Genomic DNA, 26858 nt, shown 5'->3' on the forward strand with positions numbered 1-26858 from the left:
AGCAGCAGAAGTCACTGTGCTTACTACTGGGCTTCGAGCCGCAGCAGTTAATGTAGAAGCCACAGGAGATGGAGCAGCTGAGGTCAACATGCTTGCTGCTAGGCTTCGAGCCGCAGAACTCAATGTAGAAGCCAGGGGAGATGGAGCAGCAGAAGTCAATGTGCCTCCTACTGGGCTTCGAGCCGCAGAAGTCAATGTAGAAGCCACGGGCGATGGGGCGGCTGAAGTCAACGTGGAAGCTACAGGCGATGGGGCAGCAGCAGTTAGTGTGCTCGCTAGTGGGGATGGAGCAGCTGATGTCATTGTGCTTGCAACTGGGGACGGCGCTGCCGAAGACAGTCTAGAAGTAGCTGGGCTCGGTCCCTATTAGGAAACCATGGGTTTCAGTTCTCCAGAATAATTCAAAAGGAACGGAAAATTGCGTTTCGAACATACAGCAGAGGTTTGAACTGCGAACGCAACTGGAGCAGCCGAGGCCACAGTAGAGGCAATAGGAGATGGTGCCTAGTGGAAGGTTGTCGGGTTTCAAGTTTCTGTAAGGGCTTTCAACGAATCTCACAGTTTCAGACTTACAGCAGATGTACGAACCGGAGACGCGACTGTGCTTGGAGAAACTGACGGGATTGTCGATGCGACGGGAGACGGGGCTGCAGATGGTGCCTAGTTATCCAAATTTGGAGATTGTGAGTATAGGTGTGCCGTGTGTCCTTTAATAACAATAAAACGTACAGGGCTAGGTGTGGCGGCGATAGCAAAATTCGTCTGCGTAACATTTTGTGTAAGGACCACTCGAAAGTAAACTCGACGATTCAAATTCGAGTTACAATCTGTTGGCCACTGCATGCTCGTGGTGTAATTTCCGGCCATTTGTTGCAACTTGACTGGCATATTTCCCCATGTGCCTAAATCGTTATAACATGTTTTCACAGAATTGAGGTTCTGTCCGTTGGTCCACAGGGAATCATTGTAGTTGACTTGAGTCATCATCGCCCAATAGTCGCCGATGTTTGAATCTGGCGTGGTCCAGGACGTCCACGGAGAGGGAGAACCATTGGTGGTTTGATTTGCTAGTAAATTCACTGTGCGAGTTGTTGCTGATGCAATTTGGAGCTTCCATGGAGAGCTTGAATTTGAGAGATGTAAGTCGGAAACGAATCAGGGGTAAGCAAACAGAAACAAATCCGTGCAATACATACCCCATGCTTCCTGTAGCAGCATATACTTTTCCTATTGAACGTTTGTGTATCGTCAGCATCTGGCTTTGATTAACATCAAGGAATGCCTTACGTACCATCAATCCAAATTATACAATCAACACCTGCTATGACACCAGTATCGAGAGCATCAATCGCAACCAGCCATGGGCCATCTCCTGTGATATTGTATGACAACGTCTTAATATTATTCCATGCATAATTTACACCGTTATCTCCATCTTTGGGACCGGCAAAGATCGTTCGGTTGTTGATGTATATCTGATAATAGTTGTCCACAGCTATCGTAAAAACATAAAAAATATATGATGTAAGCTCCTCGATAGACTTTTGTCGGCTTTGTGCTAAAATACCCACCAATTATCATAGTCAAATTGTGGGTGCTCAAAACAGGTGAGGGAGCCTGTGGGAAAGGACGTGTCAAAATAAAATCACACGTTGAGCAGGTTGGTCAACACGTACAGGAGAAGCGGCAACGCTGGCGATTGTGGGAGATGCTGCTGGGCTGGATCCAGCTCCAGCTACAGATTTCTGCGTCCATGAGAACAACAGTAGTATAAGTAAGGCCGTATAACGACCAGGGTATATGGTGAACATTTTTTGTTAGTCTTTTCCAAAGGTAGCTGGTTATCGAATTTTGAAAATTAACGATGCTGGTCGAGTGGGGTTTGGGTTGATCGTCAATCTTCGAACCTCTGGAAGGATTTTTTGAATCACGGAATATGAGGATCGATGGCCGACGCCCATCACGTCATTTTTAACAGACTAATTCGCGGAGGACACTGAAGGGTTTCCTGCGGTGTTCACATTGGACAAAAATTGAATTTCACGCAGAGGTCACCTTTGAAAGATTACCGAGCGGTCGAAGCCAACGGTATCAGACAATTTTCATTTTGTTTAAAAAAAAATTCGACCAAAATGTGCTGGATTGTTCTGACTTGGACGATCGGTAGTGGAGTGCTCCACCAACCAGCATCACTCCTTGCTTGAAACATCCAAAGGTGGAGTAAGGACATCAATGGTGGCTTTTCATGTCAAAGCGACACGTCTTGATGAGACTAGCAAGTACGAGATGTGACTCGTTGAAGGTGGTTGACTATCAAAATGTTGCACCATTGCGAAAACACAGGATTTGAAGACCCAAGGCGTTTGTACTCAGTAGAATCCAAAATATAATATTTCTGTTAAAAAATAAAATTGGATGAGTTCCGATTACTCCAATAATTCTTCTCCGTTCGACTTTAACGTTAACATCAAATTCATATTTAACGACAAGAAAGCAAAAGATGTTCAACCTGGCAGGAGCATTCCAGCAATTTCCAGGCGAGATAGTAGTGAGTGTCATAGTAGTGCTAGTTAGTTTCCGAGTCTTGCCCCTTGTATACTGTATTGGTAGTTTCTTGATTGCATCTCGCCCAGCTTCACCATCCGCCCTGGCAGCAGCAGTAACAGGCAAACATATAGTCATATCAGGTGCCTCAGCTGGTCTGGGCCTCTCTACCGCATTCGCTCTAGCTCAAGCTGGTGCCAAACTGACTCTCATTGCACGAGGAACGGATCGTGATGCCCAAGGCAAATCACGACTCGACCATGCTGTAGAGGCATGTCTGCAACGAACTAGTAATGTAGGATTTGTAGCTTGTGATGTCGCTGATTACGCTCAACTGGTCGCTGGATTATCAAATGCAGTCAAGGAACGAGGTGATATAGATTGGGTAATTGCAAATGCTGGTGCTTCTGTGCCTGGATTTCTCATGGATCAGATACCGACTGATGGTGATACTTCTGTATTGGACTATATGCTGAATGTCAACTCGAAGGGGCCTGCTCATTTGATACAAGCGGTCTTGTCGGTTGCCGCTGCACACAGTAAAAGTAGTGTTAAAATCAGTGGCATACCTATAGATACCAGTGTCAAGATGCCTGAACGTATTGTATTGGTTGGTAGCCAGGTCTGTTGCGTGGGTTTCATTGGGTATACTGCTTATGCTGCTAGGTCCGTATGGTTAACATTATGTTGCTTGACTATCACCATCGTTTCTTGTGTGAATAGCCTTGCTAACTACCACGTCCTTTTCACTCTGCACAGCAAGTTTGCTCTCAGAGGTTACACTGACGCACTGCGCTCAGAAATGGTGCCATTCGACACTCAAGTCCAACTCTTTCTTCCAGGAAACATGGACACCCCTGGTTTCCTAACGGAAAACAAAACAAAACCAGCAATAACAGCAAAAATAGAAGGAACCATCTCGACTCTATCTGCCGACAGTGCTGCTTCAGTAATGTTGGGTGGAATTCTATCAAATCGATACTACATTACTAGCGATATTATCGGTGAATTGATACGTATATATGCTCATGGGATGGTGGCCAGACGACCCAATCCATTGGCTGAAATCATGGCTATGCCGTTGTTGACTACTATATTTTATATCTTTGCTCTGGCAGTGGATATGGACACGAGGGGGTATGGGCGTGCTGAACGCGCCAAGCTTCGATAGAGTATATTAATGAAAATAAACAGGTTTCAACATATGTTTGTTAGTCAAATGTTTTAGCGCAGGGTTGGGACATGTTTTAGCGATGGCTTTTGATGTCAAAAACTGTGCAAACCAGGGGCGTTGAAGAAGGTGAGATGCAAAGTACGATGAATGGGTTTTGTCTGTGATTTTATACTGATTCATGAACTCCTCGCTGACTTTTAGGCCTGCTTCTAACAATGGATGGAGTCATTCGTCCTCTAATTCACTTCTTCTTGTCAAGACCATTTGCCGTTACAAGCTTGATTCACGAATGTGGGGCAAACGATATAATCTGCATTATTGTACTTGGTTTGATAGTGAACTGACTTGCCTTCCTGCTTGTAGCTCAGATAATCTCAATTCCGCGTAAGTAGTAGTGGAAGTTTCACTTTGAGCCCCGAAAAACCAAGACGCTCATCCAAGGAAGTCCAACATTAGAGGATTTAGTACACGCCATCTATGTCGTGGTATGTCGCAAAGACATTGAGGAGCACTGTCTTGAAATCGCAAACTGAATCCTGATATTCTGGACATTGCCAAATAGGATCTATGAGAGACCGTGATGAACTAGGACTTGACGAATCGCAATCGGTTGCTACTGCAGACTTGCTTACCCAAAGTGTGTTCAGAATTTCGTTTTGGCCTCATCGATGCTAATACCATGCTTGTCTTTTCAGGCATTACACGGTGTATCTGACCGTGCTCATGACGACGGCATTCCGGGTATAATCACCATCGCATGCGCGTCACTCTACTATATATCCAAGAGCGATTTTGTTGCGGGATCAAAGCACCTACTCGATGCCGTGTGGCGAGCAAAGAAGTTGTATCTTGACGAAATTAATGAGGAAGACACGGATGTGAACGCATTGAGATGCTGGTGCTGGTTGGCTGGAACTGAAAGGTTTCTTTGCCCCAACGTTCAATTATCTCATTTAACGAGCAGGCACCTTTCAAGTCTCCAATCTGATGTACATTGCTAGTGTTGCATCTGTCGGTATGCGTTTGGAGATGTTCCATGGCTTCCAGCAACGTACTAACGCTGACGACCAACGCTGACGCAAAAACAGTTCTAAGGAGTCTTTGCCCGCAAATTGTACGTGAGCCTCATATAGAGACTGCTATTGTTGACGCTTTTAAAGGTAGGTATGATTCTTTTCTTTTCCGCCTTAGATCAAAAGCCTACAGTCTTGCGAGTCCATGTTAGGCTTCCCACTGAGCATCATCACAGAGTACCATTTGGAGCCTTGCGACCGGCTAAGGGAAACGATATATGGTACAGAACGTTGAATCCTTATGATTACGCGGAAGTCTTGACATATTGTTCGCTTCCATAGACAAGAAAATGTCGTGCGACCATGCCATTATTGACAACGTTTGCTGCCTTTCGTGTTGGTTCATTTCTCGACAACGTGCGTATATAAATCTCTGTAAATAAACGTACAGATTGGTTTGATTCGCGACCATGCTCTTCGTGTTTGTATTTCTTGCTGCTTCGGTTTTCGGTTGAATACCAATTGGCGCAAACCTTTCCTGCACACTAGACCACTAAGTGAGCCAGGCATGGCCTGCAAGGTAAAGTATGGTTGTAAGTATGGCTCCTGTTTTGTAACTAACTTTACCCGTCGCCAATAGGTCTGTATCGGCAGGAAGATGCCATCGTGTGATAAAAGCTCATTGGACCAACTGTGCTCGAATTGTTTCGCTTTTGGGGCCTTGCTGGAAGAATGCAACTTTCAACCTGCAGTAATTGCAAGCCCTGCTGGTGACCTTTCGTTTCATCATGTACACTCTATGATGGCGGAAATTACCCCAACTTTGCTCGACCTACATTTCAGACAACCATTCGTGTTTGTTTTCCCAAACCTGGTTCAGCAATGTAAGGGTTGGGCTACAGGTGTTGTTGCATTGATCGCAATCTTATATTCCTTGTCTTCCTAGCCAATTTGAACGTGCTGCCGAGTAAGTCCCCACGACTTGTTTGCTTCGCCGATCAAGAGACCACACATGTAGCTCACGATTACGAATGATTAGGACATCTTACTGATGCCTTATGTGTTATGGTAAAGCATTATCGTCCAATATTGCGGCAAAACTGTGTCGACATGATCTCATAGACGCTCTCCGTCTTGTAGGGTGCCCTGGTTCGAGAAAAGGGCCAACTCGGAATATCAGATCCAGTATGGACTATTCTAACTGATCAGTTTGCTGAGAGGGTATATATCTTTTTGCTTATGTGAATTCATGACCAAACCAAAACTCATCTCCTCATCTCAAAATGTCCAGGCGTCACATCATGTGTACATGTCAGACATCCATGGAGATGGAATATCCGCTGTAACAACACTCATAATGTTGGCCTTCTATGCTCTCTCACAGAACGACTTTACTAAAGGGTCCAGGCATCTGATTGAGAGCGTGAGGAGAGCCAGAGTGCTGAGGCTGGATGAAATTGGAGAAGACGAGTCTGAAAAGGAGAAACAGGGAAGGATACGATGTTGGTGTTTGTAAGTACTTCTTTCGTTCTTTGGACTCTGTTGATTCCAACCGAACATTTTTGTCCCCTACAGAGTCGCAACCGCAGAACATTTCCTGTGTGCAAATACGAAAACAAGACCGACCTGTATACTGGATAGTAGACATATTGCTGCTCTCAGGCCAGAGTACGAATGGGACATGCTACATCAAAAATACGTCGATTTCCAAGCTGACACTGCGTTTGTGCCATTTATACATTTGAATAAGGTTTCAGCTATGTGTAAGCAGGTGCGTGGACGATATTAGTTGGGATGGAAGTGCCATACTGATTAGCGGTATGACTAGGTTCTACCGTTTATATTAGAGTTATCGTGTTGCGTACACCCTACAAATCAGATCATATTTGCCGGGAATTATTTGGTTGCTTTACCAGCTCTACAGGTACGCTGCTGAATAAAGGCACTTTTTTGACCAAAAACATCTTTCAAAGGAGTAGAGTGCCCTAAGTGATAGTGTCTTTGTGTTTATAGGCGGACTTGGAAGCGTTCTACAAGAGCCTGCCAATATGGATGAAACTCTCCGACAAGCCAGGAATGAATTATGGAGCATCGAGTTATTCGCACTCTCCCGTTTCGTATTTAGGAACTTACCTTTTGATGTGCTACCACCTTCTGTTGATAAGTGTACATTTACCAAATCTGATACTCCTCAAATATGGAAAGTCTATGTCGCCTGATTCTGTTACCATCGTCAAGGTATGATTTCATCGAGAATATTGTTTTGTATTGTCGTTTCTAATAGTGATTAACTTAGAAATGTCTCAACAAGCTGAATATGTACCTGACTTCATACTTGGCGGGGTTCCCTGCTGTTAAACGGACACTCATGCCGCTAATTCGGTTGTTGTATATTGCCGGCATTGCATCAATGGGTGTGTTTTTAGTTCGCAGGGGTTTCGACAGACGTAGTAAGACGCTAATAAGTCTCAAATTGAATCTTTTAGCGATACGGTGCCTGTATCCGGAGGCAGTTGTGGATGAACCTAAGGTGGAAAAAGCTATTATAGATACACTTTCTGGTATGAGCTATCACCTCTTGATATAAACGTGCGTTGGGCATTCTGGTGCTCACGTTCCCTCTCGTATAGAATGGTCTGACAGAATGGAGATTGTTCTCTTCCACTTAAATGCGTTGAAGCACATGCAGAGAGTGATGTATGTTGTGTTTGGTGTTTCATGAATTTCATTTTGTCGCCGATGAGATCTTCCAATTGTTGACTTTCAACTGAAGAACTATTTGTCTGCTTAGGGACGATACATCAGTCCATTGGCTGGAGTTGTTGTGCTCAATGAGTTCCAGCACTGCCGCAGAATGACCACAACAACCTTGATCCCACAAAGTGAATGTCAGTGGTGAGCTCTGGAAGACAATGTAGATTACAACTTGCTATTTAAGAAGCTGATTAATTGGAATAATTGTAAGATCACTAATTTTGCATACATAACTGCATTACATGAATGAACAGACTATGCGGTCGCTGATGCAATTCAAGGACAAGTGGTTGAACGGGTTATCCTGAATCAAGTTCTGAATATAAATCTTTTAGGTTGTGTATGTCGGACTGCAACTTCGACGACTGCAGTGAGAAGTGAATTGTCGCGGAAAACGGCCCAATACAAGAGTAAGAACATCAGCGGACAAAGCATATATCGTCCTGCAAGCAAATCAAGCTTCGCTTTCGTTCAAGGCGTCAGGTGGTGTCGTAACAGCTCAGCGTCATCTTCCTAACGCAAAATATAAGCAAGAAAGCCTTCATCACGACTCGTTTCTACCACCGAAATATTCTGAAACACTCGTAAGTTTCGATTCTTTTGCCTTAAAGTGAGACTTCGGTTTCAAAGCGTGTCGTTTGGTCATGACATCAGAAACCAACCACAACCTTGCTGAGCACTCGGACCTTCGAACCTTTCTCAGCACTCGTACTTCAGCAAACTGACAATACGCTATTCATCTTACTTAGACACTAGACTGTATAATGGAGCCATTGGCACAAGGGCAGTTTCCAACTGACGTATTGATTGATATCCTGTCATTTGTCAACGATACTTATGACAAGAGGACGTTGCAGAGCTTTGCTTTAGTTTGCAAGGAATTCAATGCAGTCGCAGTTTCGAAATTGTATCGTGTTTGGCATGTTGATGATTATGGGGTCAGGTGTGCTCAAGCTATATTGAACAATCGGACGTCCTACGATCAGCAACAGTTGTTGCATGTCAAGAGTTTGAGCATTGAAGATGGGACAGAGTGAGTATGGTGGGAGTGTCGCATTGCAATGAAGGTTGTAGAGCTGATAGAACTTCTCACCTCAGCTTTCCAGCCGCTGGTCTACATGGTTGTATAAACTTGAAAAACCTCGAGATCTATGGCCACCCTGACCTGATATTTGCAGCTCCAGTAACTCTTACCAAACTATCCATCCGAGATTACGATACTTGGACACCAAATCATCTCCGAGCACTCGCTACACGATGCCCCAATATAACAGATTTGTCATTGTCTGGTAAAAAGGCCAAACCAGAAATCACACTAGCATTAGCAGGCCTCGCGTTGGTGTCATTCAGCTTGTCATTGTCTGAGAATGACCTACCCAACATTACGTTTCCGTTGTTTGCTAGTCTGGCTCATAGAGGTAGAATGTCGTTGTCGGACTTGTCGTTGTCTAATTTGTCTCTCAAGGAGGAATGTATGGTCAACGAACAAGGTGTTGTGTTTCCGAATCTGCAGGTTGTAGATTTTAGGCTTGTAGAACTAGACCCAGGTCTCTTCCGTCAGCTCTTTAGACACAACCGTACTATCCGTGAATTGAGTCGAATTGGTGTATTCATGATCGAAACCATTACTCCCAACGATTACAGTATCGTAATAGAACCCAATGCTAGTTTACGCAAAATCGAAATCTTGTCACCTGGAGAACATCTCACACACGCAGAATTCAATCGTGACCTCCCAAACCTCGAAACCATATTCTGCTCTATCGACGACGCCATATTCGGAAACCTCCCTGGTTTCATCCGTCGAATCCCGCAATCCTTAAAATCAATCCAGCTGTATAGTGACACGGAAGAAGAAATTACTGAACCCATCGCCGCGGATTGTTTATCACGATGCTTGAATGTAACCAAACTTGATTTTACTGGTGCAATCAAATTCTCCATAGCCGATATACGTAAAATTATAGTTGGATGTCGCAAATTGGGGCAGTTGACCTGTGGGATCACCGATGGTAGTATTGAGACGATTGAAGCTGCTGCACATGCTAGAGCTGCTGCGTCAAAGGTTAGGATTGCGATTGAGACGATGACGGATGAGAGCATTGGGGTTAGAGGCATTACGTTGGACACTGTCAGTTGGTTTGTTAAGGCTAGTGACAGTCAATGGTAGATATGAATGCTTTTTGAAGCAAGCTTGTTGGGTTTTACTGAATGGGTTTGTTAATTATAGGGAAGATGAGGTGGATGAATACGAAAACTATGGTTATTAGATAGTCAGATGTTAGGAATGGCAGTAACGGCGGCCAATTGTTAGGAAAGACAATCACAGTGTACTTACAAGCTATAGGATGTAGCATCTCGTGCAGTTGCAGCCGAATCAAACCAGTAAATAAGAAGTAACGAAATCACGTATATTTCCTCCGCTTGTCGTCCCGTTGTATCATTAAGCGTCTCTTCAGAGCGTGTCTGCATTTTTATCCAAAGGTGAAGGAGGAGCGTGTCTGCATTTTTATCCAAAGGTGAAAGATTTTACGGTCCACAGCTTCACTTTGTACAAAGGAAATAATAGTTGTCCATTTGTACCATCCATTTGAACGATATCCAAATCAATCAAGTTGAATGATTGCTTTCCGTCCTCCAAAACGGTCTACGTTTCTTACTCCAATCAAAGACAAGAAAAACGAAAGCATCGAAAACAGTGTTCCACTTATTGGCTACCACAACCGGCCACTCAGTCTCAGTGTTCCAGATCGCATATCAAGTCCTGAAAGATATTCAACAACGCTCCCCTTACCAATACCTTGACCATTAAACATGAAACTCATTGCACTCGCAGCGGTTGGTTTAGCAGCTGTATCTCAAGCTCAGGCACAATGTGTCGAAAATCTCTTGATTGATGATTTCATCAGTGCGAACCGTCCATTGACTGGACCAGCTGGTAAAGCGCTCTGTCCATATGCTATGTTGTAGCAGATTCAGTTTTGAGCAAATGACAGTGAAGTGACAGGCGCTAACATGTTTGGTTACTATAGGTAATGACCGCATTTACGACCTTCTTGGTGGTGATTATGGAGGTTAGTGCTAGGCAGTAATGTTGGACGAATTGCTTGTTATGCGACTCTGCGGCCGTCTCTGACTGTTCATTTATAGGTGTTGGTATTCAGGGTAATATTACAATTGACAACAAGGGAAACGGGACGATCTTTCCTGATAACTCTATGGCTGGACTCAACGGCACAAATTATTTCTTTCTCAAGTTTGATCCTAATGGTAGATTCTAATAGTCTTCTTGAACAACCCACTTGATGTTGCGATACCAAAAACCGATACTAACTTTTCGTTTACGTTCGTAGCATGTTTCAATGCTACACTATACACGGGCCTCCAGATGAGCTTTGTCTTCCCAGCCGGCAGTGACTTCCAAATCGCCTTCACACAAAAAGCACCAAACTGTGTCGACAGACTGACCGACTCCATATACAAGAAGCTCTCCGATTACATAATTCCCAACGGATCTCACCAGTCCGTCTTCATTCCCTTTGCCGATTTTGGTCAGGTGTGTAGGCGAAGGATGGGAACAAATCTTTGGACAATTCAAACCACTTAAACCTTTTCTTGGTTTTAGAATGTAGCAGGAGGTGCTTATGACTGGCAGCATATCAAAGACTTGACGTTCTTGCAGTTCATGCCTACTCGTATGCCATATACATTCAACAAACTAGTACTGCTATCCAAGTGTAGCGGAACTACGATTGCTAACGGAACCACGACTCAACCCACCACTGAAGTTACCAAAACTGCTTCAGATTCAGTCAAAGTGGCCGGAAGCATCGGGACTGCAATGATGGCATTGGCTGCTATCGTTGCCAGTTTCTTCTAAATACCTGAAAAGGGAGATAGTAGTATCATTTTGTATATAGGTGTTAGTATCATGTTAGTATCATATGGGGCTACTGCATTATTGCACGTTAGATTGTAAATAAAGTCATATATATGTGATGTACATCTTGTTGGCGATTGCCTGAATTTGTTGCTGCGCGAGTACGAGGAAATAAAACCTTGAATCAAACACAACCAAAATTTTGTTGGCTTCCAAACGAGGCGTCCTTAACGCGTCTAACGATGTATTCAAGAGCTCCACGTCAGTTTCTACCAACAGCAACACTCCAAAATCCATCTCTCTCCCCAGGATGTTACGAAACAGACAGACAGCTCCCACCAGGCAAATTACTTGGATGTGATGGATATGCACCATTCTTGTCATTAACGCCACGTCAAGAAGTCTTTCTGCCTCAACCAGCCGAAAATCCGCCACCATGCACGTATTCTTTGAACCCAGCACATGGACCAACAAAAGTTGTCCAATTCGGCAAATCGCAGGCAGAACGATTCCAAACTAGAGACTCGAATGTACCTGGACCTGGATACTATCGGGTCGAGTCTGATACGAGACGCATGTCAAGTAGAGCGGCAGCATTCAACGCCAAAATACAATCGTCACAACCTCCCAAGGTTGTTTGGCAGAGGAAGTTCGTGCCTCCTAGTATCCCTGTTGGAGAGATGGCCCATGGATATGATGAAACGAATAGTAAGAGCAACAGCGATCGCTTGATACAGAGAGTGCTTTTTACTCAATTTGTGTGTTTGTAAAATAGATGGTGAACTGTTGCCTCGCAAAGTTCCAAAAGAAGGCAATAAGCCTGGAGAGGTAAATTATGATACAGAAATCAAAACTTTCTATTTACGCATTTGCTCACGCTTTTTTTTTGCCAAACCAGACTACCGACAAAGAAACCATCATCCCCTCAACACTATCAACAAAGGGTGTTCGTTTCGGCAAAGGCCCTCGAACATCATTGATCCGACAATCTGATCTCGCAACACCATCTCCGACACAATATGATGTAGCAGCTGCAGAACGGGCACTACGAAGTACTCATGTGCATACAGTGCCACCACCAGCAGCTTCAGAATGTAGGAGAATGATGGAGAATATTGTTGCTACCGCTGTCAAGCAAGCTACGCCAGCTCCAGGTGCTTATGAGATCAAGGTCGGGGCATTGAAGGAAGTTAAGAGGAGGAGACCTTTTATGCATTCAGGTATGACTTTTCGATTGGTCTTCTTTTTGGTTACCATTCTGAGCCCCACACTTCTCGTGTAGTCTCAGATACTGGATTACGATACTTGAATCAAGAACAACTACATACGCCCAGTCCTGCGGCGTACAATGTTGCTCATCCAGCAGCAGTCAAGGTAAAACTTCACCTCACAGCTTTCGTAGTATATTACGATTGCCAACATCGGTTATTTTGCCATCTCGTAGAGATTGAAACCAAAAACAGCAAGCTTTGGCTCAAAATCAAAGCGATTCGAATCAGCAGACGAACTACGGGCTGCTACAGCACCAGCACCCGGCCAATACGAAATCGAAATCCAAGCTAAAATGTCTCAGACAGCACACTTACGACCATTCTGTGCATCAAGTGAGAGATTTAAGCCTCGAAAGATTGTAAGTCTAGGCCAATTTCTCGCTTAATACGAAAAGCCAAAAAAAAAAACAGTCAAAGATTATTTGGATTGACACTTTTGGTCACAGGCTCCATCACCAGCACCAAACTCATACAACCCAATACCAGTTCAAAGGTCAGCATTTGATCCTGAACTACCTGAAGAAATCACTGCCCCACGATTCATTCGAACGCATTACGCATATGTTACAGCTAGCGGTGCAGTGGCTGTTGATCCATACCAGCTAGCCCATATTCCAGTGTTTGGAACACAGACAGAACGGTTTGAAGGAGATCAAAAGCATCATGGTAGGAAAACTGTAGAACAAAAACAAAGGAAGTCACTGACATTATGCATGACTTATACGTCCCACACTTTTCAAAAACTATTGTAGATCTTCCACCACCAGGCTCATACGACGTTGCAGAAGCATTCGAGAAACTGCAAAAGGGAGGCCGGATGGCACCGCACATTTCAAGTGGAGCTGCCAAAGGCGAATTGTTTGCAGTCAAGGAAGAATTCCCAAGTCCAAATCAGTACGATGTTGCTCACTCAAACAAGATGGGCAATGGGGCTTTTGTTTCCACAGTATGTTAAATTGATCAACGTGCAAAGCAAAACAAGGTACTCATGGCTACAACTACTTCCATAGGAGAAACGATTCCTAGAAGACAACAAGACATCAGAAATCCCAGGACCAGGTGCCTATGTGGCCATATCAGAGGAAACATTGATACGCAAGACGTTCAACGTCACTCTCGGGCATGGGTGAGTTCCATCTTGAAACGCCAAAAAAACCAGTCAGTACAACTGCCTCGCAATTGGTCACTAACACTCCGACCTCATTCCCATATCCTAGTGTCGCGAAAGGCAAGGAACTAGTAACAGCAACAGCAGACCAAAAGCCTTCGTCCAAACAACAGCACACCCAACCAAAGACATCCAAGGGAGCAACACCAAGCCTGCCAGGAATGGAGCCTTTGATAGCTGTCATGAGGGCACCACATACTGTATCCACTTAAAAGTTAGTATATATAAAGTGAAGACCAATAAAAATTTGACGTGGATAAATGTATGACGGGTGACGTGTGTCCCTGGCGTGTGTCGTTGTAATAGTCCAAAGGACACGAAAATGTTCGTGATTTGGGAGGTGTTTCTTTGTAGGTTTGCGTTTCTGTCAAACGTAGTCACATCTTCTCAGAACGTTCGTTGACTCACACCTCAGACCTCACGACAACAAGAACAAGCAACGACCATTAAAACTTACCCGAGCTACCAAGATACACATACTTGACAATGTCGACCACTGATGCTGCTGCCGCTGTGGCTCCTATGTGAGTAAATAGCAACACAGTTCTACAAAGCTTGTTTCTTGCTGTCTGGGCAAAAGTTTCTACGAGCTGGCAAGATATGAGGAGATTTGGTGAAGATTCTGCTTTGAATGCATTTATATTTGAGCTATTCGACCCTTTGAGCTCGTTTGGTTGACCTTTGGGTCGTGCTAACAGCAGACATTGAACCATTGGGCTGTTGGCTTTTGTCAAGCGACAACCGTCTCAGTAGAGAATTACCATTCAAAGGAACTTTGAAGCTCACATACACCTTCTTGACTACTAGGTACAAAGTTGGCGTGGCATTCAACAACACACCAGGATCTCTTAAAGCGCTACAAACTGCCGTGGATCTATGTATGAACATGAAAGTGCCCTACATGATATACATCGCGTTCGTAGTGGCTCTGAATCCTCCTGCTCTTCTTCCTGGAATGTACGTTTGAATCATGACTCTTGTCGTCAATAATTTGAACCAACATTTGTGTCATGTATAGGGACTCTATCGAACAAGGCTTCAACACACAAATCCACGAAGACGCCAAAAAGGAATTGACGGAATGCAAGGCTCATTTGGATGTGTTTTATCGCAACAAGGCCAACTATGAGTTTGTCAATATTGAAGGAGAAGGTTTGGAGTTCAATGATCCAAGTGGACGACGTTTGAGGTTTTTGACTAATCCTTTTGCTTTGTAGGAGACACTGCTCAACTACTCAAAGAATACTTTGACAGAGATCATCCAGATTTGAACCTGTTTGTAGTAGGAACAACATCAAAAACAATGGTTGGAAGGATGTTTCTCGGGAGCGTGTCGGACTTTTTGGTTCATAATATGGCGGTGCCTGTTCTCGTGGTGAAGAATGAGCCTGCTAAAGCCAAGTGAGACCAAGTTGCAGACCGAACACTCATGCCCCATATAAATGTATAGAGACTCGTTTTTGGGCACGGATTCATAACAAAAAGGACCCACAAATATAGTTTGGAAGTTATAAAAAGAAAAGTCTCTTTGCATTTTGGTTTAAACAAGGGATATACAATGGTCCATCAATAATACACCACAAACACAGTGTCTTGACGAAGAATATCATCAAAAAAGGTTTAAAAAATTATTGTGGGTGGAGGATTGCGTCTATTTCTTTTGCGGGCTCAAGATTCCTTCCAGTTGTGTCTACACGGCGAAATAAGTCATATCAGATTGATGCATTTCCCTTTCGTGAATCAGTCTCGCAATGATTGTTACCTTCAATTGTACATTCGTCTTCTTGAGGAAGGATATTTCCTCATTATGCTTCCTCTCTTCAGCCTGCCTACGTTCTGCCTCTCGTTTCTCAATGGCCTCACATTTCGATTTGAGTTCAGATACTTGTGTTTCCAGGGCCTTCTTCTCATCTTCTAAATCTTTTATCTAACATAGAATGGGGTGAGTAACCTGATGATGTTGTGGATGTTGGAATAGCATGTTGCTGGTGTGAGCCTGCGACAAGCGATGCCCATTTGTGCATGGGTGGCAAAACACCAAAGGTAACACATAACAATCAAAATAACATACCCTGACTTCATTGTCCACTTTGCCTTGTTCGGCATACAGAGCTTTACGCATTCCAAAAGCCACAGACGATTCATATAGTGTTTGGTATGCAGCAATCGACATTCTGATTTCATCACGGACACGAAGTAAGAGCAGACCACGCTCTTGACATGAAATCGTTACTTGACGAATAAGTTCATCTGTTTGCGAAAGAGAGACGGTGAGTGTTGTGAGCAACATAAATCTTTCTCGATGGCAAGTTTTTTTGTGCATACCAAAGCATTGACTGTACAATTCTCGTCGAACTGGACAGATACCAGTTTCTCGTGCTTGTCTCTTTTGTAGCATATGGTCTAGTTGTTCCTACAAACGAGTGTTTTGTTAGAGGAGCAAAAAAAGCGATCAAAATGTTTGCAATGTATGTGTACCTGAAGATTTATAACGTCTAATCGGGTTGCAGGTGTTGATGATACTTTTTGAACCCATAGTTGTCCACTCTCTTCCCATTCCCTACACCATTCAAGGTTTTGGTGAGACATACTCACACGTTACAGGTAGTCCTAGATGCGTAGAAAGCAGCGATTCTAAAATTCGTCCGTTTACACTCTTCCTCATCGTCAACTCTGTGTTTTTATGCAGTCTTTTCACATAAAAAGAGTTCTCCAACTCGACTCTCTTTGACAATCGTTCCAGACTAGATCCAGCATAGATCTGTCATTCAAATCCAGCCCTACACCTGATCCACCACCCTACACATGCAATACAAGATTCCACATACCTTGGAGGCAGGATGCTATTCAAGATATCATCAGTCTGGGATGTAGGTGATTTAGCCCTGTTGGCGGCATTTGAAGACGGGGAGGAGGAGTCTAGAGTGGATACAGGAGGGAGTCTTCGTGTAGGAGAGGGGATTTGCGGCTTTCCCTGAGGAGAAGAGGTTGAACCAGTAACTGTCGCGCCCCCCTTTCTGTTATTGATATTTGGCGAAGTGACGGAATTTGGATCTACTTTGGACACGAGGAGAGGATTGTCGTATCTGACTAGTGACGATGCGGATGGTGGCACCATTGTTTTATATTGCTGGTTTACTATGTCCAAAACACGTCCTAAATTAATGCAGTGTTTTGCGAGTGAGATTACTGTTGTGATTTGAGAAAATCAGTACAACGACAACTTGTCAACACGAAACAACTTCAAGGACAAGAAAGAAGCTCTTCGAAGTAGCGCACACGTGATACCTTGGTGATCATGGTGTCGAGACTCGCCCTGTATGGCTTGCTGTCGACATCTCTTGCCAGTACCGTAACTTTGCATGCAATCTTTGAACGCAATGCTCAATTCTATGCTACTTGCATACACCTCACCAGCTCGCCTATATGTCTTCTGATCTTACTCAATATGGGCTTGTTCTCTACTATCATATTTGGTCGTGGAGCACAACGTGCTTTCTTTGGTGATTTGAGACCGTTGGAAGTCGAGGTGCGTTGAGGCGTTTTCTTTGTTGGAGGAGACAAGTATTGAAAATTGTCAATGAGATATACGTATCTCCACTGTTGAAGGCTTCTCCACTCTGTTTACTCACACACACCACACTCACAGCACTTGTATGAAAAGTCTTGGTTTGCTGTCACGGAAACTTGTTTGGCAATGACCATCTTTCGTGATGATTTTGATGTCAAATTCCTCTCCATGTTTGTCATACTGCTGTCTGTCAAAATCTTTCATTGGTTGTCTCAAGATCGGGTGGACTTTGTAAGTGAATTCGTATCCTGCACTTTGATTCACTCGTTTTGGCCTTATGTAACTCTCCTCTTCTATTCTTTAGATGGAACAAACACCTAATCTATCTTGGTTGTTTCATATTCGAATCGTCAGCATCAACCTCATCATGTTGCTTGTCGACTCTTGCATGCTCGCATACTCGGTCTCGTATACATTATGGAAAGGTCCTAGTATGATGATCATCTTCGGCTTCGAGGTAAAAAACGGTCACGTAATAATGACCAAACGCAGTAGCGATTGAGTAAACCACACCTAACTTCCCAACCTGCCGTACTTAGTACACGATACTGCTGTCGCTCGTTATATCAACTACTGCCAAATATGTCCTACACACTATTGATCTTCGAAATGAAAATCCATGGGAGGACAAGTCCATGTACATATTCTATGTCGATCTAGTCATCGGTAATACATTGAACAACACTCCCTTTAGTGGTTGGACATTGAAGACTAACCTAGCAACTCAATTCTTCCTAGACTTTATAAAACTGGCAACATACTGCCTCTTCTTTGGAATCGTAGTCCACTTCTACGGTCTACCACTCCATATCATACGAGACTTGTACATGACTCTTCGATCTTTTGTCCAACGCGTCAAAGACCTAATCCAGTATCGTCGTGCAACTCGTAACATGGATTCACGATATCCGGATGCTACTGCTGCTGATCTAGCTGGTGCAGATCGCACTTGTATTATATGTAGAGAGGAAATGAATGTACAGAATAATCCTCCAATTGCTCAAAGAGGTCCTGCTCGAGCAAGTCATCCCGATACTCCTAAGAAGCTACCGTGTGGGCATACATTCCATTTCAGGTGCTTGAGGAGTTGGCTAGAGAGGCAGCAGAGTTGTCCGACATGGTAAGACATACACCTGACTTCGACGAGTGTTTTTTGGGGCCTTATTGTTGCTGCTGATTGTGGCTGTTGCGCTTTACGTATGTTCCTGGAGCTCACACGTTGCTTTCTATCTAAATAGTCGTCGATCGGTGCTGACAGAGAGTAAGTAATTCGTCTATTAGAAATCTAGCTTGTTTCATTTCATGATCAACCTGTTTGAACACAGACGTAGCACCTCCTCGACCAGCTGCAGCTCCAGCTCCTGCAGCAGCGCCTCCTCAGCAACCCCCAGCACATCAACAGCATCAACCACCACAACTATCAGGTCAAGCTCCACAACCAGATGCTCAACTCTTCCATCCATGGAATCCTTCTGCATGGTCTGGGCCATCTGGTTCATCGACAGGTCACCCTTCATTGTCTAGAGGAGCTTCTGTGTCTGACTTTACGGTAATTCTACGAGAGCGCTTCCGTCTTTTTTTTCGGCTCGCAACTGAATCCACTCCGTCTCTTCCAAAATAGACTTCGATTCATACAAGTTCTGGCGTCTTTCCTGTAACGCTGACGCCATTACTACCAATGGGATATGGCTTGCAAGGTAACACTTCGTATCTCGAAGGCACTATGATAGGAAAGAAACGAATAATTCCGATATTATATTTGGTATTAGGACAAACACAATCATCTCCACCACTACCAGTGCTCGATCACTTGACAGATACGCAATTGACACAACTAGAAGGAACACATCGTGAAGCAATCTTGTCGCGCATACGTGCCATACAAGATGTGCAACGGCAATTGAATGGTGTCGTAACTCAATTGACCCAATTGACTGAACTGATGCATGTGCCTAATTCATTCAGTTCAGGGGTAGCGAGTACACAACCTGCTGCTGCTACGTCAAGTAGCAGTAGTAGTAGCGCAGCTCAGAATAAGGATAAAGATCCTGTGAGGCCATAGTTAGTAGTAAAATAAATTGGTTTGTGTTCAGAGCCGATGGTGTACCGTCTACCTTCTGGATGTTGTGGCGCAGTCAGAGTCGACAGTGACGACTTGATTCGCGTTTTGAGCAAGTGCCATCATCATCTTCATTGTAACTGAGGCGAGCGACTCTTAGAATTGAGCGATCTAAAGTTTTATTGGGTTTAAACAGCAATCATATGGACTAGAATAAAGGGAGCCGGTTGCTGGACTAAAATGTTGGTAGCTCCGCGCCAGTAACTCGTTTAATAACGGCCTCAGAGTAGTTGAACAGTGATATTACTAGTTTAGGATCATTGGCCAGCTTGACTGCCTTAGCTTTAAGTCGGCCGGTCTACACAGAGCAGAAAATTTTGTTAGCAAAAGACTGTTAAGGAGACGGCTTGAGTTCTAAAAAGATAATCATCACCGAGCCTTAAAGAAACTTACAAAATACGTGGCATGCACATTCAGACTCTCGATTTCCGTAGCAGCTGAGCAGTAGACCTGATTGACGGCACCTTCTCGAGCATTTACTGCAAAGAGGGCTGTGGCTATATGAGCGGCAACGCTGAGCCATCCCTTTGAGACCCCGGTCACGATATTAGTGACAACCGGACCTGGGTCGATAGAGTTGACATACACTCCTGCACCCAGTTTCTCCTGCATCGCATTGGCAAAGGCGATGTTGGCCAGCTTAGAGTTTGCATAAGCAAAAATCGGCGAGTATTTGCTAGCCTCCAAGTTGTCTGTTTCCCAGACTGGGACCTTCCTGAGCACGTCGATTGCCCTTGCTGATACCATGACGAGACGGCTCTTGGGAGTGGATTTTAAAAGCGGGGCGAGCAAGTAGACCAGATACATATGGCTAGATGGCAGACGGAAGAATTATCAGACATACCATGTATAAGTCAGAGCCGCCTTCTTGTTTGAAAGACGTTGGGCTTCGGTTCCTTTACCTGATGTGGTTGATAAGTAAGTGACGTTCTACACCATCAATCAGCTCGAATGGCACCAAGCCAACCCCCGCATTACAGAGCAGCACGTTGAGAGGGATACCTCGAGCTTTGAAGCTGATTGCAAAAGTTTCAATCTAAAAGATATGAAAAAAATATCTGTCAACAGAGACAACGAAGGAGCGTTGCAAGATGGTTGCTTCCTTGGAGAAATAAAAGACAAGACAACCCGCGAAAAAGATGTAGACTTACACTCTTCAAGTCGGTTTGATCAAAAATCGCCAGCTCCAGAACTCCCTTATCCGTTGCAGCCCGAATCTGTTGTAAAGCTTCGTCTCCACGTGCTTGCGAGCGAACACAGAGGAAGATAGTTGCACCCTTCTTGGCTAGCTCGATAGCAGAGGCGAGGCCCAGGCCAGCAGCTAATCATGATGGGGAGACGGGAGAGTTGGAGACAAAGAAGGCAAAGCCACAAGCCCATGGTGCTACGAACTTACAAGCACCAGTAATGATTATATTTTTGCCGTTGAGCGACGGCAGTTGGTCGTAGGTCCACATAGTTGTGAGGGGTGTTAGGGAGGGAGATGAGGTTTGGCGAACGTCAAGAGCTTTGATTGAGAATTATGTCTGGTTTCTAGATTTGAAAATTCAAGAAAACGCATTGCCAATACGCCAGGGACGACGTGTCAGTAGGGGTTAGGCTGACAGATCCAATCTCAACTAATTCACTCAAATCTTGAAACCAGACATTGATTAGATTTGTCAGGCAGGCTTAGGTTCTATAAGCCTTGCGTGCCTGACACGTCGTCAACTCAGAATAGGGACAAAGATCCTTCAGTTTGAGGCTACAGGTTTAGTAGTCCGAGTGAAAATAGACCAGTCTTTTTTTCCAGGGCTGATAGTATACCGTGTAACGTAAGTTTTAAGGATAGTCCATGGTCTCGATCAGACAATCTTTCTTCTTTTGTCTGGGGCTGATAGTGTACCTTGATTGGAATTTGTTCGGCAGTCAAACCATCATCAATCTCATTGCAACTGAGGCTGACGACGCGTAGAATTGACTGATTCAAAGTTTTATTGATTTAAACAGGTAATATACTGAGGATAAAGTGAGAGACGTTGATGGATTAAAATGTTGGTAGCTCCGCGCCAGTGACTCGTTTGATAACGGCCTCAGAGTAGTTGAAGAGTGAGTCTATCAGTTTAGGATCATTTGCCAGTTTGACTGCCTTAGCTTTAAGTCGGCCGGTCTACAAGAAACAAAAACAGGCGACATTTAACTTAAAGCGTCTTAAGTCTTAAGGAGAGAGCTTGACCTCTAAAACGACAATGCCCCTCATGACCCATCACCGAACTTACAAAGTATGTGGCATGCACATTGAGAGTCTCTATTTCCGTAGCAGCAGAGCAGTAGACCTGATTAACGGCACCATCCCGAGCACTAACTCCAAGGAGGGCTGTGGCTAAGTGCGTGGCGACGGAGAGCCATCCCTTTGCAACCCCGGCCAAGATGTTAGTGACAACCGGACCCGGGTCGATAGAGTTGACGAATACCCCTGCACCCAGCTTCTCTTGCATGGCATTGGCAAAGGCAATGTTGGCCAGTTTGGAATGTGCATAGGCAAAGATCGGCGAGTATTTGCTAGCCTCGGTGTTGTCTGTTTCCCAGACTGGGACCTTCCTGAGAACGTCGATTGCCCGGGCTGATACCATAACGAGACGGCTCTTGGGAGTGGATTTTAAAAGCGGGGCGAGCAAGTAGACCAGATACATATGGCTAGATGTGTAGATAAAGAAGTGGTCAGGCAATGAAGCCAGGGTTTCCTTTCTTGTTGGAAAAGGCGTCGTTTCCTTACCTGATGTGGTTGATAAATAAGTGACGTTCTACACCTTCTATTAACTCGAAGGGTACTAGAGCAATGCCGGCATTACAGAGCAACACGTCGAGAGGGATGCCTCGAGCTTTGAAGCTGATTGCAAAAGTTTCAATCTAAAAAGTTGGAAATATAAGAGACAAACGAGGCTTCTTGGCGACACCAAAACCAAGGAGGGTTGCAAGATGTTGCTTCCCTCGAGAAGGACAAGACAAGGAAACAGAAAGATGCAACTTACACTCTTCAAGTCGGCTTGATCAAAAATTGCCAACTCGAGAACACCCTTATCCGTTGCGGCCCGAATCTTTTGTAAGGCTTCATCTCCACGGGCTTGCGAGCGAACACATAGGAAGATAGTTGCGCCCTTCGTGGCCAGCTCGATGGCAGAGGCGAGTCCAAGGCCAGCAGCTAGTGGGAGGCGAAAGAGTTGGAGACAAAGCCACAAGCATTACTATTGTTTAACAAACTTACAGGCGCCAGTGATGATGATATTTTTGCCAGTCAGCGACGGGAGTTGGTCGTAGTTCCACATAGTTGTGAGGGGTGTGTCTGGGAAATGAACTAAGGATTTGGTTGAGAATGCCAATGTTTTGGTTTCAAGGGGTTTGAGAGTTTGACAGAAACGTAAGCGCAGAGGGGTACGTGTCAGACCCTGACAAATTCAGGCACATATTTTAATTCACTCAAATGTTGAAAGCTAACGATGGTTGGATTTGTCAGGCAGGAGGCATTTAGAGCCTGACACGTCGTCAAGCCTGCCGTGACACGTCGTCAACTCAGAAAAAGGACAAAGAACCATTGAGGCCATTGTTTTAGTAGTTGGATTAAAAGAAAGACCAGTTTTTCTCTAGGACTGCCACAGTTCCGAGCATCGTAAATTCGAAAAGCGTCTATGTGGTCGATGAGACGAGGTTTCTTATGGCGAAACTAATCTGTGCGTTGGGCTCTGCCCTTCATCTGCAACTCACCACAACGTTGCGACGCCAAGACGCAAGAGGCGTATAACCTTAGATGTCCTACAGGGCGGGCTCCCCGATTCGGATGAAGAGATCTCGTGTAGTTAGCAATGTCTTGATTCTCATAGTATTCGTCACTCTAGGGCTGATTATCTACCCAAAGGTTGTTGCGCCAAACAACGAACCTCGATCCTCACGACAAATACCAGTCCCGACTGAATTCGAGTCAGATATACGGGCCTCAGAGCATGGATCTCAGCACCTGCTCGATGCCACTCCTGTAGATGACGACGACGTTTGTTACCCAGACATTGTGAACAGTTGGCGAGCCAACGTGAAGCCAATATGCACTCCAACAATCGACAAGACCAAACGCTCCTCCTCATTGCGATGCTACGAATATACTGTCAATGGAATACTGCAACCAATCTGTCAAGGAGAAAATGTCATTGTAGATCTCGACAAACTGACACTGCCATCTCACAACATAACGACAAACCCTGTACCTATAATTGGTGCCAAGGGAGCTGTAGTAGGTGTATCGTGTGATGTCAAAGATGGGTTTACAAAGGAGTGGCTGAGTGATGCGTTTGATGTTACGGATGAGGCCAGCTGTGATGCTGATTTCGGAGATCAGGTCATGTATATGCATCAGAGATGGGATTCATCGAATGTGTTCCATATTCGTAAGTATTATCTTTTCGGCTTTGTGTTGTTTAAGTGTGCCTGGAATGTCGAAAAGACTCATAGATCGCGAATAGCCGGGGCTTCCCTGGCTTGTGGTCAACGCAACGCCCAACAACGTTTCTGACATTTTTATTGTTGGGTAGATGAGGACTTGATAATGGCACATCTTGCATACCAAGTCTTGAAACTATACAAACGAAATACTCAGGTCGTGTTTCTAGATGATCGTCAACCGGATGGTCCTGCCTTACCGTTATGGAATGGAGTATTTTCAGCAAAGCCGGCTTTGAGCTTGTATGATCTGAAGCTAGCCAAGCCTGGTATACGTCGATTGTGTGTAAAGAAGCTTGTGGTTGGAGTTAGAGGTGGTGCGACACCGTATAGTAATTCTGTGGGTGCCAACACACCGTGTAGTCATCATTTATTCCAAGTGAGTTGTCCTTTTTTGTCCGTTCTACAACAATCGTAACTCAACTCATCGTTTTGCGTCAGTCCTTCTCACGATTCGTGTTGGACTCGCTCAACCTTGCGCCTCTCGAAATACGGAAACAACACTCATCCGATCAAATACGAGTCCTCCTAGTCTCACGACGAGACTATGCAGGCAAATCGATACGTCGTAAAATCAGCAATGAACGAGATTTCGTCGCCAAACTACGCACCGAACTAGATCCCAACACGACAATCGACATGGTTGATTTCTCGCAACTCGATATAATCAAACAAATCCAGACATTTGGATCATACGATGTGACTATTGCTGCTCACGGGGCCACGCAAGTGTATATGACATATGCTAGACTCGGTACAGCACATATAGAAGTACAGCATCCTGAACGATGGGGGAATTTTCATTACATGAATCTGGCGAAATTGCTGGGACTTTGGTATAGGAATTCGCAGTTGTATGGTGATGGCAATATGTCGGAAAATGAGATGGAGAATGTTGGCAGGTTGGTTAAGGAGGCTTGTGAGGCTGTCAAGGAGGGCAGAGAGCAGAACGAGAAGGCTTCTACTTACATATAGTACAAACGCATTAGAACATACAGATGTTGGATTGTAGTAAATTATAGTCACATATATCATTATAGATTGTCGCAATGCTCTAAAATGGATTTTCTGCACAATGATTATGATAGCATTCTTCACTATTTCATGTCTTGTTTGTGTTTTGCGTCCGTTCTCGTACTCCATCACAAGCAATACACACAAACCCAGTACATAGAGCCAAAGAAGAACCAGGATGTCAGATGGTAGCCTTTTGTACCCACTGTTGTTAAGCTTTATAGCCGGAACAGGTACCTTTCTGGGCGGAGCCGTCTCGTTGCTTCTGCTGCCCAAAAACAGCAAACCATCGGGAGCGCTGGAGAATCGATTATTTGGAAGACTACAAGCCATGTCAGCTGGAATTATGCTGGTACACATCGTTTACTATTTAATCGATCTTTTTTTAAATATCCAATGTTGACCAACTTCACCCGTTAGCTGTTGTCGTCTGAACTCTTGTTTTTCGAATCAATACCTAATTTGGGCTGGCCCAGCGCATTCTTTTGGTTCGCGATTGGACTTATTATGATGCTCATCATTGAGAAGCTGGTTCCTGAGGCTGATGAATCCGATATCGTCAGTCTGGTCGCGTCGACGAAACGCCATGAGCAGCTGCCTGCTTCGTGAGTATCAAGTAGTTTTCTGTGATGAGAATCGCACCACAACTGATTCACACTTTCCGTATCAAAAGGCCATCAACGAATAAGCCACCACGCAGTGTCGTTCGGATGGCTATGATGGTGTTTTTCACAATGGCAGTACATAATCTGCCTGAAGGGATATCTGTCGCGTTAGCTACGAGCAGTGATATGAGTTTGGGGCTCAGCATGTGTATTGCTATTATGGTACATAATATTCCCGAAGGGATGGTGCTAAGTGTTACGATATTCGCGGCGACAAACTCGCCCATGAAGGTTTTGTTGCTTTGCTTTGGGTGGGTTTGGCTGACTGTTTTTCAGGCTCTGCTAATATTGAAATTGATGCCGATTGATTTTCGCTCGCTTTTGATTGTTAGGAATGGCTTGTTTGAACCGCTTGGAGTTTTGGGTAAAAGACTGACATATTTCATCAACAGACAAAAACCACAAACTAAACACAATCCTTATGGATTTAGTGATAGTAATGTTGAAAAGTGTGGGCCTCTCAATGCAGGATGAGACATCAGTGAATAGTATTCTAGCTTTCGTAGCCGGCATAATGTCTGCAATGTCATTTTACGAGCTTTTGCCCGGCTCCTTCAAATGGCTATCGGCTGCTCGTGGAGGACGGAATCGTGCCTTGTTTGAAGTATCAATGTGTGCTTTTGCTGGTGCATTGCTTGGAACTATATTATTGTCGACCTCTCAATTTATCATCGAGTATTTTGGGTATGTTTGCTTTCAGGTTTTCCATGTGACACGCATATCTGATCCAATGTCTATGCATAGATCTTAAAGGTCTTGGTGGCATCCAGTCCTGCCGGATTACCAACCCTTCGCCAATCCTTCCGGCGAAAGGCACCCAATCAAACACCAATCACATTAACGCAGTAAAACTCCAAACAAAAATTTAGTCCATTCCAGAAATACCAATTCCCCCTTGACAACGCCACTGGAACTTGTAGCAAGAGGTGTTTGAACGAGATGGCGTCTGTGATCGCTCAGCTCTCTACATCGCAGATCCTTGTATCTGAGATATTAGGAACAACAACATCAACTGTCTCGTTGGTTGCAGCAGGCAGTGTTCCTCTTGCCTTATACTTTGTCAAGGAATGGAGATCGCCGCTGAGTCGGCTAGTGATGTATTTATGCATTGCGAATGTGATCGGTGCACTTGGAAGTGTTCTTAGCAGGTGAACATTGATACAGCTCAAGAGCATCTCGCCATCACAACTAACAACCCCATTTTTGTAAAAGGCTTCC

The 26858-nt window shown here is 44.4% G+C and overlaps 9 protein-coding genes across 9 annotated transcripts; 6 read left to right on the forward strand and 3 right to left on the reverse strand.

Moving 5' to 3' along the window:
* Positions 1-2500: 2500 nt before the first annotated feature.
* Positions 2501-3715, forward strand: SmJEL517_g03591 (uncharacterized protein; the record flags this gene model as incomplete). The annotated part of the gene is made up of 2 exons (XM_031169519.1): positions 2501-3210; positions 3304-3715. The coding sequence occupies 2 exons, from the start codon at positions 2501-2503 to the stop codon at positions 3713-3715; spliced, it is 1122 nt and encodes a 373-aa protein (XP_031024486.1).
* A 6584-nt stretch (positions 3716-10299) lies between these two features.
* Positions 10300-11365, forward strand: SmJEL517_g03592 (uncharacterized protein; the record flags this gene model as incomplete). The annotated part of the gene is made up of 5 exons (XM_031169520.1): positions 10300-10423; positions 10518-10559; positions 10636-10755; positions 10839-11041; positions 11111-11365. 5 exons carry the CDS (start codon positions 10300-10302, stop codon positions 11363-11365), a joined length of 744 nt encoding a protein of 247 aa, XP_031024487.1.
* Positions 11366-11607: 242 nt separating this feature from the next.
* SmJEL517_g03593 (uncharacterized protein) lies at positions 11608-14016 on the forward strand (the record flags this gene model as incomplete). The annotated part of the gene is made up of 9 exons (XM_031169521.1): positions 11608-12073; positions 12141-12193; positions 12264-12585; positions 12648-12739; positions 12810-12995; positions 13083-13302; positions 13389-13582; positions 13647-13762; positions 13854-14016. The coding sequence occupies 9 exons, from the start codon at positions 11608-11610 to the stop codon at positions 14014-14016; spliced, it is 1812 nt and encodes a 603-aa protein (XP_031024488.1).
* Positions 14017-14290: 274 nt separating this feature from the next.
* Positions 14291-15209, forward strand: SmJEL517_g03594 (uncharacterized protein; the record flags this gene model as incomplete). The annotated part of the gene is made up of 4 exons (XM_031169522.1): positions 14291-14328; positions 14612-14761; positions 14823-14956; positions 15022-15209. 4 exons carry the CDS (start codon positions 14291-14293, stop codon positions 15207-15209), a joined length of 510 nt encoding a protein of 169 aa, XP_031024489.1.
* A 246-nt stretch (positions 15210-15455) lies between these two features.
* Positions 15456-16922, reverse strand: SmJEL517_g03595 (uncharacterized protein; the record flags this gene model as incomplete). The annotated part of the gene is made up of 6 exons (XM_031169523.1): positions 15456-15494; positions 15567-15731; positions 15876-16054; positions 16130-16217; positions 16283-16364; positions 16633-16922. 6 exons carry the CDS (start codon positions 16920-16922, stop codon positions 15456-15458), a joined length of 843 nt encoding a protein of 280 aa, XP_031024490.1.
* A 180-nt stretch (positions 16923-17102) lies between these two features.
* SmJEL517_g03596 (uncharacterized protein) lies at positions 17103-19437 on the forward strand (the record flags this gene model as incomplete). Its single annotated transcript, XM_031169524.1, has 9 exons — positions 17103-17333; positions 17454-17606; positions 17680-17832; positions 17915-18041; positions 18114-18495; positions 18614-18636; positions 18701-18924; positions 18997-19072; positions 19145-19437. 9 exons carry the CDS (start codon positions 17103-17105, stop codon positions 19435-19437), a joined length of 1662 nt encoding a protein of 553 aa, XP_031024491.1.
* A 232-nt stretch (positions 19438-19669) lies between these two features.
* SmJEL517_g03597 (uncharacterized protein) lies at positions 19670-20951 on the reverse strand (the record flags this gene model as incomplete). Its single annotated transcript, XM_031169525.1, has 5 exons — positions 19670-19792; positions 19888-20305; positions 20397-20530; positions 20646-20815; positions 20891-20951. The coding sequence occupies 5 exons, from the start codon at positions 20949-20951 to the stop codon at positions 19670-19672; spliced, it is 906 nt and encodes a 301-aa protein (XP_031024492.1).
* A 569-nt stretch (positions 20952-21520) lies between these two features.
* SmJEL517_g03598 (uncharacterized protein) lies at positions 21521-22799 on the reverse strand (the record flags this gene model as incomplete). Its single annotated transcript, XM_031169526.1, has 5 exons — positions 21521-21643; positions 21753-22170; positions 22250-22383; positions 22506-22675; positions 22739-22799. 5 exons carry the CDS (start codon positions 22797-22799, stop codon positions 21521-21523), a joined length of 906 nt encoding a protein of 301 aa, XP_031024484.1.
* A 479-nt stretch (positions 22800-23278) lies between these two features.
* Positions 23279-24936, forward strand: SmJEL517_g03599 (uncharacterized protein; the record flags this gene model as incomplete). Its single annotated transcript, XM_031169527.1, has 3 exons — positions 23279-23909; positions 24054-24340; positions 24403-24936. The coding sequence occupies 3 exons, from the start codon at positions 23279-23281 to the stop codon at positions 24934-24936; spliced, it is 1452 nt and encodes a 483-aa protein (XP_031024485.1).
* Positions 24937-26858: the final 1922 nt, after the last annotated feature.

Source organism: Synchytrium microbalum (assembly GCF_006535985.1).
Source record: "Synchytrium microbalum strain JEL517 chromosome Unknown SmJEL517_scf0020, whole genome shotgun sequence".
In the NCBI taxonomy this organism is placed as follows: Eukaryota; Fungi; Chytridiomycota; class Chytridiomycetes; order Synchytriales; family Synchytriaceae; genus Synchytrium; species Synchytrium microbalum.